The 17,870-nt window shown below is 43.2% G+C and overlaps 2 protein-coding genes across 7 annotated transcripts in view; one reads left to right on the top strand and one right to left on the bottom strand.

Annotated features, from left to right (window-relative positions):
- Positions 1-4,438, top strand: part of Calml4 (calmodulin like 4) — a 12,646-nt gene extending 8,208 nt beyond the window's left edge. For all 5 annotated transcript variants that reach the window (XM_026778966.1, XM_013346485.2, XM_013346486.2 and 2 more), the window contains 2 exons: positions 454-642; positions 4,198-4,438. In XM_026778966.1, coding sequence (XP_026634767.1) covers positions 454-642; positions 4,198-4,295 — 287 coding nt within the window. In that variant the 3' untranslated portion in view covers positions 4,296-4,438. The remainder of the gene's footprint in view (positions 1-453; positions 643-4,197) is intronic.
- A 4,060-nt stretch (positions 4,439-8,498) lies between these two features.
- Positions 8,499-17,870, bottom strand: part of Pias1 (protein inhibitor of activated STAT 1) — a 124,338-nt gene continuing 114,966 nt past the window's right edge. The window contains exons 12-14 of one of the 2 annotated variants that reach the window (XM_005347795.2): positions 16,093-16,235; positions 13,814-13,851; positions 8,499-10,669 (exon numbers count right to left, since the gene is read on the bottom strand). In XM_005347795.2, the coding sequence (XP_005347852.1) occupies positions 10,376-10,669; positions 13,814-13,851; positions 16,093-16,235 (475 nt within the window). In that variant the 3' untranslated portion in view covers positions 8,499-10,375. The other variant, XM_026779130.1, reaches the window with a different exon arrangement.

Genomic DNA, 17,870 nt, shown 5'->3' with positions numbered 1-17,870 from the left:
CCGAATGGGTTTATTTTAGCTCATGTATCAAGGTAAAGTCCATCAGGGCTTGAAGCACATGATCACATAGTAAGAAGGCAGCAATGATTGTGTGTAAGCTAGGACTCAGCCCACTTCTCCTCTGATATAGCTGGGGATCCCCTACTCTAGCTTCTCATCAACTGACATAATTAGAATGATCCCCCACAGGTATGCCCATAAGCCTTTCTCATCAAAGTTCTAGATTCTGTCAAGTCAACAGTTAACACTATCACACATTGTTACTGAAGACTGTTGGGAGGATGGAGACTTTCCATTGTGTGAATGTGGGTCAGAAGGAGAGCTTTGTCCCTCTTACCACGACCAGTGCCTTGAGAATTAGGTAGCTTTGGGGCTGGCTGTGACAGTCAGGCAGGTCAATGGGCTTCCCCAAGAGCAGTTTCCTCCAGCTCACTGGTGTTTGGGGTTTCGTAGACAAGCACGGAGAGCTGGATTTCTCCACCTTCTTGACCATTATGCACACGCAAATCAAACAAGAGGACCCAAAGAAAGAAATCCTTCTTGCCATGCTGATGGCTGACAAGGAGAAGAAAGGTTACATCATGGCATCTGAATTGCGATCAAAACTCATGAAACTAGGAGAGAAGCTCACTCACAAAGAAGGTAACAGCCTGGCTGACTTGACTCGGAACCACTTGGGAGGGTTAGGGAATTGTGGGGAGGGCAACGCTGTGTACACCATCCAAGGCTGTGCAGATGGCCAACTGATGAATGGCCCAGGAGCTCTGTAAGTATGAGTAATGCTGGTTAAGAGCTGGTGGTTGAGCCCTATCAAGGCAGAACCAGAGTGGACAGGCAGAAATGGGCCAGGGTAGAGTGTCAGCCCAGAGACAACCCAGTTGGGATTCTAGGAACAGCGGTAGCTGTTTTCATGTGATCAGCTGGGGCATCTGCCGGACTCACTTTGCCAAAGCTCTCATTGAGGGTCTTGATGTGGCCCAGGATGGTTAGACATGCAGCTCAACACAAAATCCTGTGCTTAAGCATTTTAAGTATTTTTTTAAAGACCTTTATTTATTGTGTGGTTATCAAACATCGATGTTTGTAAGTGATAATGCGTCAAAATGTCAAAAGGCCACGACATGGGTAAAAAAGAGAGATGGCTCCATGGGTAGCCTGTCCCACAAGTTTGGATCCTGGGAACCTGGGTAAAAAAGCTGGAAAGGTGTGTAGCTGCCTGCAATCCCAGCACTCACACAGGAGGTGGAGCAGGATGGCAGGACAAGCTGGCCTCCTAGACTAGGCTGAACTGTGGGCTCCAGGCTCAGAGAGTCTGCCTCAAGAAAAGGTGGAAGGCCACAGAGGGGATAACAGATGTCAACCTCAGGCTTCCACACGTGCTGGTGCACTTGCATACACGTGCCTACATACACACAAACAGACATACACATGTACACACAAGCCACACACTAAGAGCTATGACATAGGACATACTGGCAACACACGTGGTTCTTCAACTGATAGAAAGGGTCAACTAAGTGGCGAGTGGCTCTTGAGTAGAGCTAAGGCAGAATGCAGGATCCAAGAGCCCCTCATTTTCAGGGTCATCCTCTCACCACAGCTGGCTCTGATATGGCCACTGATGGTGTTTCCAAATGGAGAGACCATTGTGCCCCTTTCCCCAGCAGCCCTAGGAGCTGGGAGTATGGGAGCTTTTCAGGGACAAACTAGCTAGAGAAACCTGCATTGGCCACAGATCAGGAGGTGGTCTTGCCTATTACATTTCTTGCATCAGAGCAGGATGAGTGCCTGGGAATTCTGAGAAAGCTCTAGGTACACGCTTGGGTTATTTGCAGTCTTTCCAGCCTGCCAGCACTCTAGTGAGGACACAACTGTGGACCACGGTCTGCTCCTAGTCTGCATCATTGATCTCCATAGTGAGGCTTTTCAGGTTGGCTGGCCAGCTTGAGGGCTTAACTTAGGTAGTGGGTTGAAAAGGCCCCGATGCCCCTAACTTCTGGTCAGACTACAACTAACCAGGCAGAATTTTCAGGCTATGGTTTGAATTGAGTTTGAATCTAGGCCCTTCCTTCAGGAGCCCTGGAAATGTGTTTCTTCCCCTTGCTGCAGATGAGGCTGTGACAGATATCCCTGGGGTCCTCCAGGAACTAGAATTCTATGGAGAAGCCTTCTCAGATTTTATCTGCACTCAGGAAGGTCCTGAGCCTTTAAAAATGGTGCCTGGCAGGTAGATTTATCTTCCAATTTCTCCCAGCTGGCAGCTTTTACTGCAACTGTTTTTTACGTGAAGGGGGAAAACTGGCCTGCCCTTATCTCAGACTCCCATGACACTGCTGGTGGAGTGTCCTCCGAGGTGACAGTCAGGTCCCTAGACCTCCCTCACACATTAGCATGCACAACACTCTGGGAAGGAGCTGATGGAGACTCATTCCCCCTCTGGCTGCAGTAGAACAGAAGATACCAAAGTAATAACTATTTCTCCTGGGGATTTGGAAGAAATGCTCTGTTCTATTCAAAAGCAGTAGCACCTTCACCAGCTGTCACCCAGCTGTGCAGTGCTGCCCTCTTCTGGTCAGCACTGGGCTGTGGCGTGCTGCCCCCTCCTGGTCAGCATTGGGCTGTGGAGTGCTGCTCCCTTCTGGTCTGTCACTGATGCTGGAGCTTAGAAGCTTTTCCATGAAATAAGATGCATCTGTCTCCTCAGGCACAGAGCACCTATGGGTTTAAAAAGAGATCTATCTATCTATCTATCTATCTATCTATCTATCTATCTATCTATCTATCTATCTATCTATCACCTATGTATGTATGTATCTATCTATTCGTTATGTATGTATGTATGTATGTATGTATGTATGTATGTATGTATGTATAGGATCTCACTATAAAGATCAGGCTAGCCTTAAACTCAGAGATCACCCACCTCTACCTGCAGAGTTTTGTGATTAAAGGTGTGCACCATGATTTCTGGCTAAATCAGTATCTTTTTAAAAAGCAATTCTGCTTTCAGACAGATCTTATTTGGCAGCCATCGTGGCACAGGCCTTTAATCCGAGCACTTGAGGCAGAGGCAGGCTGATCTCTGTTGAGTTCCAGCCTGTGAGCCTAGTCTACATAGTAAGTTTTAGGTGTAATACCCTCTCAAGACAAACAAAAAACCTGGCAGAATTTCAGAGAATCCATATGGACATGGGTTAAATAAAATGAAAGGAAAAAATATTTTGTGTATGTAGCACTGTGAGGGTATGCTGTATATGTAGAGGTACCTGAGGTGGGTAGAAGCGGGCATCAGATCCTCGGGAACTGGAGTTACAGACAGTTGTGAGCCACCTACATGTCTACTGGGAATGGGATTAGGGTCCTCTCAGGAGCAGTATTATGTTCTCAACTGCTGAGCCATCTTTCCAGGCCCTGAACAGTGCAGTTCGATGTTCTGAACTTCAGATATATTTGGATTTTTGTGCTTGTACATTGATAAAACGCATCTTTCAAATTAATGCTAGGGATCCAACTCAACCCCAAGGTGCACGTAACCCATGTGCTCTTGTCACCCACCCTTTATAGTGAGGTGATGGTAACAGAGCACGTGCCACTTGGTATTCTACTGGCAGGTGAGCAGTGAGGGGGGAGGTGGGTTGGTCTGGAGGAGGGGCAGGAACGAGCCCGGATCAGTGTGACTGTGTCTGGAGCTGTGGATGATGCCCATGTGACTGGAAGTTTGCAAGAGTGGGCTGTAAGGTAAAACACCCACACTAAAGGTTTCCTGAAAGACAGATGCAGGGGTTAAATGTTTATTTAAAAGAGTTCCGTGCTGGCTGCCAAGCCTGTTAACCTGAGTTTGATCTCTGGAACCCACATGGTAGGAGAGAGTGGACTCCCACAAGCTGCCTTCTGACCTCCACACGTGTGGCATGAACAATAACCATCCCCCCAATAAATAATGTTAAGAAATTTTACAATCAAGTACAAGGCAGCTTCAGTGACTGACTCCTCATCAGTATACTTTGTTCATGTGCTGGTCCCGCAGAAAGCGGGAAAATTAAACTGGTGGTCTCTGGGGTCTTGGAAGCAGGTTATCCTTCTGTTTCGGTTTGCATCCTAGTCCATGGGAAGAGTCCATCAGATTCTCATGGAAGACTTCTGGGCACCCCTAACCTTAGCAAATCCAAATTGAAACATTAATGTGATTTATTGCAGTGGATGAACTTTTCAAGGAAGCGGGCATCGAACCAAATGGCCAGGTGAAATATGACACATTTATCCAGCGGATCACTCTTCCTGTGCAAGACTACTGAGAGAGCTGAAGTCCAGGGAGAAGAGGATGAGAGCTCCGGGGCCTGAAAACCTAGACTATTTTTTAAAAGGGAAATCTAGAGATGGCAAACATGGCAGTAAGACCACATTGCAGGATATTAGTACCAATAAATGATGTAGCCATGATATTCCTGTAATAAGTCTGTATTGATTTTAGTACTAACATTAGTCTAGCCCTCTGCAGCATGGAAAGGCCTATGATTTGCAGTCAGGTTTGTGTGCCAATGCGGGCACTGCAATTTCAATACCCTCACCTTGGGTAGACCATTGTGCTTCTCAAAGCCTTTGGATCTCACAAGGATGATTATGATTTGAAAATGGTTGGCGACTTGGGAGCATGTGGAATTGGTGTTTCCATGGTAGTGTTTCTTCCAAAAAGCAAAACAAACAAACCAGTCTTCTAGAAGACCAGTCTACTTTTGGGTACAAGAACTACCTTTGGCATTTCCAAGAGAAGGCTAGAGTTGGCTGGGAACAAGCAATAAGCAGAGTGTCTGTACACGCATGCACATATAGAGAGCAATGAGCACAGACACACACACACAGAGAACTACAAGCAATGTGCACACAGACGTAGCAACAAACATAAGGCATGTACATACAGACACAGCGATGAGCACAAAGCATGCGCACACAGACACAGCAACGAGCACAGAGCATACGCACACACTGACACACCATTCCTTACAGCTCTATAAGCCCATTGATAAATCCTCATTCCATTTCGCCAGGAACACAAAGTGCAGGATGCTCTTTCATAAACAGGGATAAAGTGGAAACATACCCTGGAGTGAGTGTTAAGTGTGGGATCAGCTGAGTAGCGGCAGGTGATCCAACTTTATATTCCACACCAAAGGAAGTGGGGGGGCCTGGCCCCTTCAGAGGCCTTGAAGAGTTAAGCAACATCTCTGATGTTCCTGCAAACATTTGCTGAAGCTGTGCCCTGGGCTATTGTTAGGTTGCAGGAACCAGGATGGTTTGCTCAAGTGACCTGGGGTAACCACAACTTTAAGTCATTTTCTTGGAACTACCAGGATAAGGGGATATACCAGGTCATGTCCCGATCTGAGAGGCCTTGAAATAAGAGTTGGAACCACCTCTTCACCTAGAGGTCCTCTTGTGACATACCAACATAGGTGGAGTGTAGAACTCTGAACATGGAGACCTTCGATCCTTTGTGTTAGGACTGGTTGTGGCTTTTTTCCTTAAGTGAAAACAGAAAGACATATCAAGACATAGGTGTCTCCTGGGAAGTTTGACCAGACACATATTTTACTAAAGACTAGGCTCTGGGATACTCCAGAGGACCAAACAGTGTCAGTCTTGATTCAGCTACCTCACAGATGCTGCATGGCTCAAACCAAACAGAAGACTTGAGAAAGGAAGGCCTCATTTTCCTTAAAGTAGACACTATGTGTTCCCTGAGCAGCTTGAATATAGGCAATCTGGCAGATTTCTTTAATACAAAAAATATGGTAGATAATAGTGGCACACACCTTCAAAGAGGATTTTGGTCTGTGGCCAACATGATATACAAAGCAAAAGTCTATCTGGGAAACACAAAGAAAAAAAATAAGAATTTCTGGGCTGTTCAAGGGCACCTGGAAAGAAGCCAGAGCAAGTCAGAGCAACACATAGTAAAAGTCTTCGTGTCTCCCATGGCAAGTCTTCCTGGGGAAGGCTGGGCTTCTAAAGAGAAGGCCTATTTCTCTACCAGATGGGAAGGTTCCAGACCCAACACCTGACTCCAGCCATAGATTCAGAGGCACATCTGCTTGCCAATCTAGAATACCGAAGACCTGACAGGTGCTCCGTGCTGATGCTGTACGTGGGACAGGGCGATGAAAAGTCTCCCTACCTTTATAGAAGAGGTATCTCCCCAATGTGTTCTGAAGCCTGTCAGCAACTGTGTTTTTTTTTTTTTTGTTTGGTTGGTTGGTTTGTTTTTCGAGACAAGGTTTCTCTGTTTATTAGATGTCCTGGAACTTTCTCTGTAGACCAGGCCAGCCTCAAACTCACAGAAATCTGCTTGCCTTTGCCTTGCAAGTGTTGGGATTAAAGGTATGCGCCACCATATCCTGCCTGTGGTGTAGATTTAAAGCATGTTTTCTGAATCATATTTGGCTGAGTGGAATCTCCAGCACAGCTTGCAAAGAGCACACGGCTAATGGGCGGTCTGCATCACCTGGGCTGACTTTCCCCACTCAATGCTCTAGTCATGGTGAGCTCAAACTCCTGAAGCCAGATTTACACAGCCACATCAGGAGGCTGTTGCTTCAGGGTCCCCATGTGTGCATTTTTCAAATTCCAACAGGTTTACCTAGCACCGGGCTTGCTCACCATAAAGAGCGGAGAGGCCCAGGTGTTTGGACAGCAGATAGACAACAAGCACCTTTAAAATTTAGTGCTGTGGTTCATTACAGAGCTAGCTGTATTCCAGTAAGGAAGGTCAAAGCATGATGTAGAGCTATCAGTTACTTGTCATGCTCTGAAACCTCTAAATTTCAGGGGCCCTGGGAGCACGCTGCACCAGCACTTTTCTTATGGGGACTGTTCCTTTATAGACCCAGTAGTAGTATTTTACAGAACACAAATTAACTGAAGCCTTTTCTTTTATTACATCTAAAGAGCTCTACATAAACAGGTAACATTCAATAGGGAAACAACTTTTCTCCAATGCATGTAATAAATATTTTCACTTGGTACTTTTATACAAACTGACATTGGTCTACTATACATTTTTAAAAGCCATTTTACTGGTTTGGCATGCGGTATGGAAATTCTAAGAGAGAAAGTTTTAAGGCAATGAATCACAGATTTAAGTTCATGAAATTTATGGTAACTTTTATCTATTTATATACATTTCCCCTTTGTTAATAAAACAGCAGCAGCACACTCTGGGATCACCAGATATTCTCCCTCCCTCTTTGAAATCTACGCTTTGTGTTTAATTAAAAACAAAACCAAAACAAACAGAATGCAATGTGTATCCATAAAGCAAATTCTTATCAAAATAAATTCAAATGTGCTTTTAAGAGTCCTGAAGATCCTGAAAGTTTAATGTACTTAAAATTCAAACTGCTTTAAAAACGAGGTTATTTCTACATGTATTCATTTACAATTGGGATATATTTTCACTCAGTTTCATACACTTGTCCTCAAAGAAAAATTGGCGGAAACACTTTCCACTTTTCAAAACTTAGGTGATTCTTTAAGTCAGTAATGTAGATGTATAATACCTAAATTAGCAATGGAAAAACTTTGGTCAACCAAGTATGGTGCATGGTTTTTTATTTAAAAAATGTGTTCAGTAATACTTACGTAGTAAATTAAAAACCACCCCTACTCTGCTAGTTGAACAGTTACTTTTCTGATGATGTGTGCTTACAGATAGATGGGGCAGACACAGTACTATACAGAGCACATGTGAACATGCTAGTAAGAAAGACTAAGGAAGGGGGTTCCTAGCAACTTGCTGAAAGATACTGAGAACAGTATTTGTCCACAGCCTATCAAGGTTGGCAGGGCTGTGGAATGAGATGGGCTAAGGAAAAGCAACAAAAAGAGATGGAGTGACCATGCGCTTTTTCTTGTTAATGTAGGAGACAAAGCAGTGCATGACTAATAATTACTAAAGATCGTGAAAGTCCGTGACTGAACTTAACCATGTGTAATGTTTTAGGAAGTCAACAAATGAAGAAATAAACTCCTTTTGACGTGGAACAAGCTAACATGATCAAAGCCATGAACATATATTTCTCACTGTTACCCACTCTCCCTTTAGGTTGATACAATGCAGGACATGGAAAGAAAGTGACCGTTCCTCCACAACTGGGCTGAAGAATGCAGAGGACTGGTTTTTCAACTAGATCATTCTAAGTTTGTAATTCAGCATCAGACACAAAAACTGCTGATCAGAATCCTAAAACCACTAACAAGCTAAAAAAAAAAAATCTAAGAACAAGGAAAACTATTCATTTCATCTCAGATAGTTGAAATAACAAAAATGTTTCCTATTGCAATGCTAACAGAAATAGCCACAATTTTATTGATTCCTACTCTAATCTCAACTTAGACACAAATTAAGACCTTATCTGAAATGAGCCTAAGTTAATATAGCACTGAAAAAAAAAATAAATCAAACGTGTACTCACCACACCCGATAAAATTTAACAACGTAACCATTTCTGGTTTGAACTGACAACAAATGCCTTGTTTTATTGCGGATTGTTTTGTGACTAACACAGCCGTTTCTGTGTGGAACACACATGCGCAGGGGAAGACGATGTTACTCACACACACTTGTTTATAAATACATATATACACACACACATATACATATCAACACCAACTTTTTCAAAATTCAAGTTGACAGTTTAGTAGCAGAGACGCTATAAAAACATTTTTAGATGCCACACTGTCATGTGAACCATTCACTTTATCATACAACTGAAGATACAGCAATCTTGACTTCTACCTGCATTAATATAGGTCCTTCGTTACTGATGCAAGGTTTGAAAACAAGTTTACTATACACAAAGGAGGTCCTTCAACTCTGAGAACACGAAGTTGTAACATAAAAAGCCAGTCTGGGAACTGGATGGTGTACCCCGTCCTCTCTGCCGATAAACCCGTGCCCATCTATCATCACTGTAAGAGCACTGCATCTTCTCTGATGACTCTCAAGTACGAGAAGCACTTTTTCCTTCCTTTGACCCTTAATCATTTCCTGAAGAAAATTTTAATATATTTACATATTCTGCTATTGAGAGTAGGTAAGACCAAGTAGATATGACTGACTGATTCTTGAATTAAAAAAATAATGGCTTCCTATGTCATACTTGTCATTAAAAGCTGAGTAAAAACAAACAAGGCTAAGAAAAGAAGTATATTTAGAACCACAGAAACAAAATAACTAAGGTTATTGTTGAGTTTCAACTGTTCATCAAACAGATTTGCTACAGATCCACATGTGGGCTGCACTGTACTGTCAACTTTAGGGTAACTGACTTCTTTCTCTTTTGAGGTGGTACAATGCCCTCTGCCAGCTGCACATGATACCCGTACCCCACAGGGCTTCCAGGGCTCTTTCACATCCCACTTTGGTATGAAGATTCTCAAAAACTTGTTACCCTGTGACCAAAATGCAGGTACTCACAGATTTGGCTTACATACAAAATACTGGCAATTCCGATTCAGAATCCACACAAGCATATCGTCGTTCACAGGCCTGCCCTCAGACTGCCTATCCAGGCAGCTTCTGCTCCAACACTTCTAGGAAACGCACTCTTAGGGGGCACACGGCAGATCACAGAGAACCTGTGACGGCGAACACGCACTGGGAGAGCTGAGAAAGATGCTTATGTTAAAGTTCAAGACCTCTGAAACATTTTGAAAAAAGCAGGCAACTGATATTAACTAAATGCCAACAGGAGAAGAGGGGACAGCGATGACAGAACAGTACACTCAGGCACACACTGAACACACACACCCACGAGCTATGTCCTGCAAACAAAGGGAGTGCAGTGGGACAGGTGAGATTATAACTTAAGGCTGGCAAAATCCACGCATACATAAACAGACTCCAAGTCTGTTGCTTTGAAACAATGGAAATCAAAACTATCCCAACCCCCTCCCTACAACAAAGCCCATGATTTAAAACTTCATACATGCAATTCTGTTTCTGTTATTGCAAGTAAGATAATGCCATTGAAGTAAAATAAAACCCAAACCAGAGGACAAACGGTGAAAAAGTCTTCAGAATCCAGAAAAAAATGAACTGAAGGAGGTTTGTGGGTGCTTGCTTTTTCTTTTCTTTCCTTCCTTTTTTTTTTTTTAAACAAGTGTTTTATCAGACAGGCAGTCTTAGATTTATATACAAAAGTAAAACTGAAAATATAGTTTTGTTCTCTGTACATTTCTTTTAATTTTTTTCCCTAAAAAAAGGAAAAAAACCACGCTTGTGTACTTTTCTAAACAAGATAAGGTAAAACAGAGCACAGAGTTCTCTTCTGCCAAGTCATTTAATCTGGGACAGGGTGGGAGCAGCAGGACGAGGGCGTCAGTCCAATGAGATAATGTCTGGTATGATGCCAAAGATGGACGCCGTGTCTGCACTGCTCCTGCTGGCCATGCCATGGCCATGGCTCTCCCTCAGACTGTTGGAAGACACAAGGCTGCTGTTGCTGCCACTACTGCTTCCGTTGGTGGCTGGCAAAGAAGTGCTTCCTCCAGCACTTAGCTGATCGAGAAACATCTGCGAGGAGGTATACGGGAAAAAGCGGGAGGAGTGCAGGAGGTCCTGGTCATCTGAGACCGCTGCTGCTGCTGCGGCAAGCAGGGAGGTGTTGTAATGCTAGGAGGGACCAGAGACAAAACACTCTCGTTACAATCAGATGCACCTCTGTACTCTTCTCAGCAGAGCAAGTCCCAAGTTAACATATCCTGAGTGTCTGGCTCCTCAAGTAACAACATATTCTGCAGTGAAATGACTGGTCACTGATACTGAGAGCGCTTTGGTATGGTATCTGAAACTGGAATAACACTTTTCATTGTGTTGTGTGTGTATTTTAGTTTGCATTGCACGCAGTTCTTAAAACTCTATTTCTGAGACGTTCAGAAGCAGTAGGAAGGAGAGCAGCTGCGCCTCTCAAGATACATCCCGCATTCCCACTGACAAGTTCATCCTGAGAATTGCATCATGAAGAAGCTCAGCTGCTATCGTGCTCAGGCTGCGGCTCTATGCAGCCTGTCACTGCTTTCAGCACTGCAGGCACTGGGCACAGTGTTTGTGCACATGAGCAGGTCTGAGTTGGAAAAGGCAGGGAGAACTTGCTGTAAAAGATAAGCAATGTCACACTTCTGCAGGACACTCCCATAGTGGGGTGTGTGGAGCTGCAAGTCTCTGGGTCAGGGACTGGTGCCTGCTGAGTGGCTGTGAAGGCTGAGGACTACTGTGGGCTTTGCCAATACTCTATGCTTAGGTTACTCTACATTTATTTAAAAAAAAAATCCCAAAGCTCGCCTTTTAATTAATTGGTTACATAACAATTTTACTTTGTTTTTAAGCTTTTTCATTTTTTAAAGATTTTATAACATGTACTAATTATACACAATCATAGGTTTTATTATAACATTTTCACATGTAGATAATGTCTTTTGATTATAATTACCCTCTACTGCTTTCCCGTTTCTCTCCCTCTACCTGATCCTTGCCTCTTCTCAACAGTCTACCTTCAGTGTGTGTCCCAGTGTTGCTTACAGAGTATGAACAACTTACCAGTGGCTAATCACTGAAGAAAAAAATATCTCCCCACTAAAGAGTAACTGCCTACAGATCTTCAGAGAGGTTGGGGCTTCCTAAACACTCCCAACTATTTTACTCTTTATAATAATACTTAAACATGAATAGACCACATGGCTGTGCAAAAACATTCTTTCATCATATCTATACCCTATGAGATCTAATTATGTATTTTGCTAAAAAGATTGTGTGTGTGTGTGTGTATTCATTCATAGGTCTACACAGGCCAGGGGTCAGTGCCACTGTCCTCTAGGCACAACTTGTTTCCTGGAAGGTTTTCAGGGCAGGGGAAATGCCTGCTTCTCCAATAGAGCTCATCCTAGGTAGGTGCCATTCTTCAGAAGCATGCTGTGGTGCTTTGGTCTGTCCCTTTTCATTGAAGATGTGCTGTGAAGAGTGTACCACAAACACTCCCCTTCTCTGATATTCATGTTCTAAAGTATCTCATCTGAAGGGGACTGCTGATGTCTGTGCAAGTTCCACTAGCTCCTTTATGAAACTTAGTGGGGACTCCTTCTGTCTCTTGCAGTTTCTCTTGCTCCTGCCTGCTTTTCAGTTCCAAGTTTCCACAGCAGCTTCCTTAGGAAGCTCTCTGGGGCTCCTCAGTGTCACATACACGATCTTGGAGTTAGTGGCCACCACAACTACAACATTGCTTTGCAACCTCTTCATCAAAAGCAAATCCCCTGCAGTCAGCAGTAATTGCTCGAGTGCCTACACAAGGCTACTGCACAGTACTGGTGCTATCTTCCGTCCACACTCACAGGCTTGTCTCCTCAGTGTTCCTGTTGTAGCAGTAGCCTGGACAAAGGTCCTACTCAGGCAGCAGGTCCCAAAGGCCACTAAATCTCCTTAATCAGAAAGCAAGGCAGCTCAGCAGATAAAGGAGCTTGCTATAAAGCCTGAATACTTGAGTTCAACAGTTGAAACCCACACAGAGGTGGAGAAAACTGACTCCATACAGCTGTCCTTTAACTTCTAAACATACATTGTGTTACATATACAACCATGGATACAATAGTAATAAAAAATTAAAAATTTATATACAGAGAGGGGCCACAGAGCAACTGGAGGAGGGAAAGGGATGGGTCAAAATAATGTAAATACAGTATACTCATGTATGAAATCCTCAAAAAAGTTTTTAAAAATCTCCTTGATCTATTTCTATTGGTTGGGTCAGAGACATGGTGTTGAAACAAGACCACCACTGTGATACTGGGATGAAGGAGGATGTACATGAACACCATCACCAATGAACAACAACATCTTGCAAAGTTTGCTAATCTCCAATTAGTGCTCCAGCTTGCTGGTACGAAACTCAGGAAGGCATCTGGACAGTGGCTGGATCACTGCTTTGGCAGAGAGTGTCACAGTACCGAGCAGGATGTGCTTCTGCATCCTGGCCTTAATCCATGTCCTTAGCCATTTCTCTATTGCTGTAGTAGGCCTTTCTCAATCTGTGTTTGTCTCACTGTTTTCGATGAGACTTCTGTCACTTTGTTCTTGCTCTGCAAGTCTGTAGCTCTGGTGCAATGGGACAGTCTGACTGCTGAGTAACAGTCACTGACTTTCTCCTTCCACACTCCTTGATCTCTTTTAATCTTGCTTCCAGGTCACTAGATGTGGCCTTTTTAGCAAATGATTTTGTACGTTTAGGGTCTGAGATGAATAAAGCAACATGAGCTGAGACAAACATGGGAGTAGAGGAAGCAATCAGCTGCAGTAAATACAGTTTGAGGAAGCACAGCATGCTGTATAACTGAAAATCAGATCATTCACTATCACTGTTTAGTACTTACGGACTGCACACAACTGTATGCTTTAAACATACCATTGGCAATGCAGTAGCACCACAGACTAATATACTATATAATATACAACAGCTATGATGTCCTGGGCAACAGGACACTCTTCATACATGTGGCCAAGACTGAAATCCATTAATCACATGGTTCACAGGCCTGTGTCTTTATACAGCAGTATTGAGAAATCAACAGACAGACACTGCTTTTACCCTCTACTGGGGGTGGAGGGCAGTGATAAAGGATGGCTTTTATTTAAATTCTTACAGCCAGAGCAACACTGGCTACAGGAACTCCCCTTGCCAAGGAAATTTATTCTTTCTTCTGACTATGTATTATAGCTTGATATTTTAATATACAATTAAAAAAATGGATTGTTTTCACATTAACATACCTGATTGTCTCCTGATAAGAAAGGAAAGAAATCTAATCCTGTGGGAAGAATTAAAAAAAAAACAAACAAACTTAGCTTGTAGTCAAAAAACAACAAAAAGTAAAACTTTTCTAAACATCCCAGCACTTAAATCTTACATTTTATACACTCCGAATTCATATTTAAACACAAGGAATGAATGCTGGACATGTGGTGCACACCTTTCATCCAAGCATTTACAGGAGGCAGAGGCTAGCCTGGTCTACATAAGCAACTTCCAGTCTAGCTAAGGTGATACCAAAAGATTCTTCAACAACAAAAACCCCACCAAAAGTCACAAGAAGTTAAGTTGGGCGTTATATGGCATTTTCATCTCTAAGCTATGAAGGATAAAGCCCAAGTTTGGCAACAAAGACCTTGCTTTTACTGATTCCTCACAAGTAAACAGTTTCATGTAGTTCAGGATGGTCACTGCACTCCATGACCATCCTGGGTGGGTGGTGGTATTGGTTTTTCAACAAAGAGTTTCTTTGTGTTAACAGAGTCCTAGCTGTCCTGGAGCTCGCTTTGCAGACTGTACTCACCTCAAACTCACAGAGATCTGCCTGCCTCTGCCTTCCCAGTGCTGGGAATAAAGGCGTGCGCCACCATGATTGGCTTGACTTTGAACTTCTTAATTGTGTCTTCACCTCTTAGTGCTGGGATGACAGGCACATACCACTATGCTCAGTTTATCTGATGCTGCAAGTCAAACCCATTGCTTTATGCATTCTTGCCAAGCATTCTATACACTGAGCTATGTCCCTAGCCCTTAGATTTCAATTTAATTTATTCTACATGAATGCCTCTTGGGGTCTTTCATACATTTGGTTTGATTTTACGGATGAAACTTTAAGAGGCCACCCAAGTTGTAGCTTTTTATTCTCCTTCTCAAATGTGTTCACTTCCCATCATCTAAACCAGACTAAAACCCAAATGTGACTGTATGGCTAGGCATGATGACACATGCCTTTAATTCCAGCTTTTAGGTAGCAGAGGCAGGTGGAACTTCTACACAAAGAGATCCTGTCTTTAAAAACAAGTGTCCGGTGGCATCACAGAAAGCTCAGCCCTGACTCCTGGCTGCATTGTTTTACACTAGCCAGCACTACATAACAAGAACAAGAAAAGCAAGGGCCTCATGATGATGTTTAACCTTGACGTACACAAGCAATGCAATATTTTGGCAACTATTCCTACCCACACCAGAAGAGACTACAATATAAGGAATTACAAAATGTGTCTCAGTAGTGATGGATGTGTGCAAATAGCTAAAAAAAAGCGGTTTAGGAAATCGCTGGGAGTGACCAGCCTCCAGGAAGTTAAATGACTAGTCCATAAGTCACTAAGTTATAAAGATACAACCCAGACTTGAAATTCTTGAGATACAAATGAATATACTGGCATTTCAAACTACCTCTCTTAAAAAGGGTAAGGCTGGGTATGGTAGTTCATACCTGCAGGTGGATGGATATCTATGAGTTTGAAGTCAATCAGGACTACATAGAATGACTGTCTCAAAAGAGTAAGACCAAAAAAAAAAAAAAAAAAAAAAAAGGATAAGGTTCAAAAGAACCAAAGTAAAAAATTTCAAATGTCTCAATTCATTACTATTACAGGGCGGGCAAGATGTCTCAGTGGGTAAAGGTGCTTGTCACCAAAGCTAATGACCTGAGTTTGATCCCTGAAATCCACATAGTAGATAGAGGGAATGAATTCCTGCAGGCTGTCTTCTGATCATCACATGTGTGCCATAGCATGATATGATGAAAGTCTAAAATCCTAGCTCTTGGGAGGCAGAGGTAGGAGGATGACAGCAACTTTGAGGCCAGTTTGGTGTGCTATACGGTGAGCAGTGTGCTATACGGTGAGCACCAGGCTAACACCAGGGTTACACAGCAAGCTCAAATCTCATAATACAACTCAGCTACACATAGTGAGCATTAGGCAAAGCCATAATCAAAGAATAAAAGCCAGCATTCACCCCCACCAAACTGAAGGCCACATGCAAGAAGTGTTCCAGCAGTCCAAGGGACTGGGAAGCTCACAACACCTTAAAACCCCTGCCTCAGGATTCCCACAGCAGTGAGGGCAGGCTGCCGAGGAAGATGCCACCAAGATCTAGGCCATTGTTCCTGGGCTCCAAAGCCCCGTTCTCCCATCTCCATATCTCCCCTATATCTCTCATCCCCAGACTGTAGCCACACAGAGTGAAGGCATTCCTCAGCTTGTATGACAGCAGCAAAGGATCAGGGACTCACCTTGTAAGTCGTAAGGCATGGGTGTCATGTGGAAAGGGTGCCTGTAGTCCTGGATGAGGGAAGTGTTGATGTAGCTTGTATCTACAGCAGGAAGGCTGGGGGTACGGGACACAGGCGATGCTTGATGAGGAAGACTTAAAATTCTGTGGAAAAGAAATGTTTAGAGAATTTAATAGTCACTCTAACAAATGAAATTGTATCCCACAATGAGCTCTACTTTTTATGATTAAAACATGAAAAGACAGTATAATAAAACCAAAAAAACAAAAAGCAAAACAAATGGTAAGAAATAACTTGGCATGCAGTAGCATTTGCAAAGGCTGTAAGGTGAATCAGATAAATTCAATGGAATCACCATTCATAGTTCATACAGTCCATAGAGAGGCACCCTCCTTTCTAAGAATGCAGAAACAATGCATAGCTGAGTCACCGTAACAGGACATGAGTGAGAGGTACCCACAACAAAGGAAACTGTGGACCTTTCAAAGTAGGTTCTGAAGGGGTAGATAGTGAGAAATCTAGGGATACTAGGATTGATGAGGGATTCCCCTCTATATGCTGTGAATACCATTGGTTAATAAACTGTCCTGGCCTGTGATAGGGCAAAAGAATAGAGCTAGGCGGCGGAGGTGGAGGTGGACAACTAAACTGAATGTTGGGAAAAGGAAGGCAGAGTCAGAGAGAAGCCATGGAGCCGCTGCCAGACCCAGACATGCTGGAACTTTGCTGGTAGGCCATAACCTTGTGATGCACAAATTAATGGAGATGGGTTAAATTAAGATGTTAAGAGTTAACAAGTAAGAAGCTAGAGCAAATGGGCCAAGCAGTGATTTAAATAATATGGTTTATGTGTGATTATTTCGAGTCTGAGGGGCCAAGCAGCCCGGAACCAACAAGCAGCCTGCTTACAACAGTGCCAGAAAGTTTTACATTAACTTGACACATGCTAAAGTCATCTGAGAGGAGAGAGACTCAATTACTCAAGACTTCAGACTGGGCTGTGGTGGTGCACGCCTTTAATCCAAACCTTGGGGAGGCAGAGGCAGGCAGAGCTCTGTGAGTTTGAGGCCAGCCTGGTCTACAAATTGAATTCTAGGACAGTCAGAGATACAAAGAGAAAACCTTTTCAAGAAAAACCATAAAAAAAAAAAAACCAAACAGAACCAAAACAAAACAAGTCTTCATAAGACTGAGCTGCAGGTAATCCTGTATCCTGTAGGGCATTTTGTTAATTAATGATTTATAAGAAAGCAAGCTAAATAAACCACAAGAAGCCAGCCAGTAAGCAGCACCCCTCCATGGGCTCTGCATTAGCTTCTGCTTCCAGGTTCCTGTGCTGACTTTCTTTGATAAGAACAGTGAATGCTCGGGAGGCAGAGGCAGGTGGATCTCTGTGAGTTCGAGGCCAGCCTGGTCCATAAGAGCTAGTGCCAGGACAGGCTCCAAAGCTACAGAGAAACCCTGTCTCGGGAAAAACTAAAAAAAAAAAAAAGAACAGTTATATGGAAGTATGGACAGTGATGTAGAAGTGGAAGCCAAACAAACCCTTTCCTTCCCAACTTGCTTTTGTCATGGTGTTTCATTAGAGTAACAGAGACCTTGGCTAAGACACCCTGGTAAGGAAAACACAAACTGAGAAAACTAGGGGAATGCAGCCACTTGAGCACTGAGGAGAAAGCAGATTTAGGAGTCTGCTGAGAGTGAGCTCTTAGCAGTAACTTTGGTTCACTCAACATCTAGCTTTGTTGTGGGAGGTCCTTCCGCTCCTCCAGCCTATA

The sequence above is a fragment of the Microtus ochrogaster genome, chromosome 5 (assembly GCF_000317375.1).
Source record: "Microtus ochrogaster isolate Prairie Vole_2 chromosome 5, MicOch1.0, whole genome shotgun sequence".
NCBI lineage: Eukaryota > Metazoa > Chordata > Mammalia > Rodentia > Cricetidae > Microtus > Microtus ochrogaster.
The sequence above is the reverse complement of the archived record's forward strand: the minus strand, read 5'-3'. Positions and strand labels throughout refer to the sequence as shown.